Source organism: Nicotiana attenuata, unplaced genomic scaffold (genome assembly GCF_001879085.1).
Source record: "Nicotiana attenuata strain UT unplaced genomic scaffold, NIATTr2, whole genome shotgun sequence".
NCBI lineage: Eukaryota > Viridiplantae > Streptophyta > Magnoliopsida > Solanales > Solanaceae > Nicotiana > Nicotiana attenuata.
In genome coordinates this window covers 51450-54722 of record NW_017672448.1, presented here as the reverse complement: position 1 = coordinate 54722, position 3273 = coordinate 51450, and the positions used below count along the sequence as shown (strand labels likewise).

The window sequence follows — 3273 nt, the reverse complement described above, 5'->3', positions numbered from 1 at the left end:
CAACACACTTCTTACATTGTCGAAATACTCTTTCTTTTATGCTAACACATGCCTGAGCACAATTTGTTTACCTTTTCCTGGACATGGAATGATGGGTTCAAACAGAGAAAGAATATATAAAGGTAGACCAACCTTTATGGCTATTGTATTTCAATTTCTTCATATACCTTGACATACTCATGCTGGATAGACATGGGTACAAACATGGATATTTCAGATGCTGGTGGGTATATCACATCCATGGATTTTTTACATGCAAGACCTCATAAATTGTCATAAATAAGAACAAATTTCCATACATACATGCACGCAAGTGTGTTAACATTTCATTTCCAGATAAGACATTACAAAAAAGTTATCAAGGTTCCTTTTACTTTAAAGCTTCAGTCATAGCGACACGAGCTTTGAAACGAGGCATTCCTTCAAAGTATGCACCTGCATTCCTATTTATTTTCACATCATCAGTAAAAATACTAATGAATTCAAGTTTGTGACGCTGTCCAAGCTTAAAATCATTAGGATCATGGGCTGGAGTTATCTGCAAGGATATTTAGAGAAATAGTCCATAAGCAATGATGGATATTTGGATATACAAGGAATTGTTTCTCCACATTCAAAATATAAGGATATAAAACCTTAACAGCACCAGTCCCGAAGTTCATATCTACTTGCATTTCATCACAAACTATTGGAAGCTTTCTTCCATTGAATGGATGAATAGCAAATTTCCCATGAATGATGTCAGCACCCCGAACTCCACAGGCTCTTCATATCCAGGAACATTCAGAAATATCTTCTCCTTGATGTCTGCATATTCAACCTACAACAAGCAAGCAGATTCTACAGTGTATAAGAAGTATTTGCTACACCATCTAAAACTTGATACTGAAGGACGACTTGGCTCACCTCGATATCAGAGATTGCTGTACGCAAGACACAATCCCAATGCACCATACGTGGAGCCCTTGATAGATGATAACTAGAGGTTAATATAGAGCCAAAACTAAAGAAACTTGCGCACTCAAGAAAATGGGTACATCCTATCCATAGGCAAGAAGACATTCACATGCACATAATGAGAACAGATAGTAGACAGAGGAAGAAAAAGAGCTACATACCTGTATATAAGACCTTCATCGGACAGCCTAACAAATGCTTCTGTAACAGCCTTAGACCTTTTCTCATCCATGGTAAACACTGACTTGGGAGAATATGATGCTGAGATTTTTTTCCCAAGCGCGACTGGTGCCTTCTAATTTAAGAAAAATATTATTACTTTAGTCCACCTTTCTTTTCTGAATATTGACATATGATCCAAAAAGCCTGTCTCTAGCAATTTGCATATCATGTTCAAACTCTGAACGAGTTTTGTTTCAGGCACCAGAGCAGTATATATAGAATTTTCTTCTTGAGTGACAGCAGTTAGCAAAACCTAAAAAGGAACTCCACACACATCTGTATAATATCTTTTTTTAATAAGTGTATCTGTCTGAACATCATGCCCCTCATAACACAGAATCTAACAGAAGTCCTATCTCACATAGTTCCATATACTCTGCAAATGCAAACAAACATGAAAACTGGTTAAACTCATGATTTGACATGTTTGACACACCTGGGTCGCTATCCCAGCATGATCCATCCCTAGGATCCACAAAGTATTGTATCCAGACATTCTCCGCCAACGAATAATTGTGTCCTGGAAACAAAGATAAAATATAAAATCCGTATAAATAGATGAACCTCAGTACTAGGCTCGGTGATTCTGATACCTCGATGACAGCAGTCAGTGCATGTCCTATATGGAGAGCATCAGTCACATTTGGTGGGGGCGAGACCTGCATTTAAACAAAGAGGTAACCAGCTCAGGATAAAGGAGTCCAAGCTAGACCAGGTACACAGTAACAAGCAAGACTTTCATCTCAGCTTAATTCCCTCCCGAATTATTGAGCAACAAAATTTACCAAGTGATTGTCTCAAATGAAAAGATACCAGTTAAGTCCATCTTTATCATACTTTGTATAGATTTTTCATTTTCTTAATTTCTGGGCCTATATGAGCATTCAGCCATTCACTGTAAGTAAGTAAAAGGGAGTCTCTCCTTGATGACATGAAATTCCATCCAGGCAGTGGTTTGGTGGGTAATTTGGAGAAAAAGCAACTCCAGAATGTTTAAAGACCAAAAGGATTATATACTTAGTCTTAAGATCAAATGTACTGTTTTGCTTTTTATGTTGGAACAAAATGGCTGTTGTAAATGATTTTGACTGCCATATATGATTTTATTAGCTCACTGTGGAATATGTGAAGTCTAACATTTATTTCTGTTCCTCTATGAAACTAGAGCACACACCTGTTACCGGTCTGTCTTAATAAAATTTCACCTTATCAAATAATAAAATAAAGTAAATAAATTTCACCTGTTTTGCTGCTAATTCCGCTTTTTGTGCAGCCTTCAATTTTTTCAATTATTTCTCTTTGGCCTACCACATCCAATAAACACACAAGGACCATAAAGGGGAATAGATTCCTTTCATCCATTTCCTACCTATTCTAATGTTCAGATTAGTATTTTGAGAGAGAAAAAACAAATTCACCTTCTGTAACAACTGGGCCTACAATAGGCAGTTAGCTTGATGCTTGATCTTTGCTAGATTAGTTCTCTTCCCCAATGTTTCAAAGATAAGAAAAGCGGAACAGAAAAGGATAAAATACTCTGCAAATGGATAAATTTCAGGGGCAAAGTTTTAACCACTGACACGTAATACAGAATAACCATTTTCAGAATAACAAACAAGACAGCGAACATCGAACATTGATAGCCAACATCAAATCTCATGGTTTCTAACACAAAATCAAAATCTAACAAATAAATCCCCCAATTTCGAAAACCAAAAATTACCAAATATATCGAATAATACAAACAAAACAGAAGCAAAATAATGGGTTTATCAAAAATATTATCAAAGAAAGAAAATAGAAGGAGCAATGAAAAAAAAATTCAGACTAGGGAAGAAGAAATCAAAATCGAACAGTAACAACAAACATCGAGCAGGTGAAAATCCGAAAGCCTGCCTCAGAGATTGTGGTATGTTAGCCGATCGTGGTCGTCCTTCACCAGTCCTTCACCAGAGATTGTCGATAGAGTTCGCCGGTGGATTCTAGGTTGCTGAACAGAGAGAGAGGTGTTTGGGATTTTGGGGAAATCGCTGTTGAGAGTGAAGTCCATGTCTTCTAGGTTGGTTTTGTGTTAGAGAGTATTAAAATATTAGT

The 3273-nt window shown here is 36.8% G+C and overlaps 1 protein-coding gene across 2 annotated transcripts; it reads right to left on the bottom strand.

Annotated features, from left to right (window-relative positions):
- Positions 1-270: 270 nt before the first annotated feature.
- Positions 271-2712, bottom strand: LOC109213244 (valine--tRNA ligase, mitochondrial 1-like). Of its 2 annotated transcripts, none has more exons than XM_019377017.1 (7): positions 2598-2712; positions 1773-1838; positions 1616-1699; positions 1119-1252; positions 907-964; positions 636-820; positions 271-538 (listed from the first exon to the last, which is right to left on the bottom strand). In XM_019377017.1, the coding sequence occupies exons 3-6, from the start codon at positions 1673-1675 to the stop codon at positions 686-688; spliced, it is 387 nt and encodes a 128-aa protein (XP_019232562.1). In that variant the 5' UTR covers positions 1676-1699; positions 1773-1838; positions 2598-2712; the 3' UTR covers positions 271-538; positions 636-685. The 2 variants fall into 2 exon arrangements, with proteins under 2 accessions (XP_019232562.1, XP_019232564.1); XM_019377019.1 differs by having other exon boundaries at positions 1119-1249.
- Between the last annotated feature and the right edge of the window lie 561 nt (positions 2713-3273).

Bases quoted from the DNA above. Each gene is read 5' to 3' on its own strand.
- LOC109213244 (XM_019377017.1), bottom strand. From the start codon at position 1,675: ATGTCTGGATACAATACTTTGTGGATCCTAGGGATGGATCATGCTGGG. The intron at 1,253-1,615 runs GTGTGTCAAACA...TTCTTAAATTAG, and splicing joins ATGCTGGGATAGCGACCCAG to AAGGCACCAGTCGCGCTTGG. The intron at 821-906 runs GTGAGCCAAGTC...TGCTTGTTGTAG, and splicing joins CAGCAATCTCTGATATCGAG to GTTGAATATGCAGACATCAA.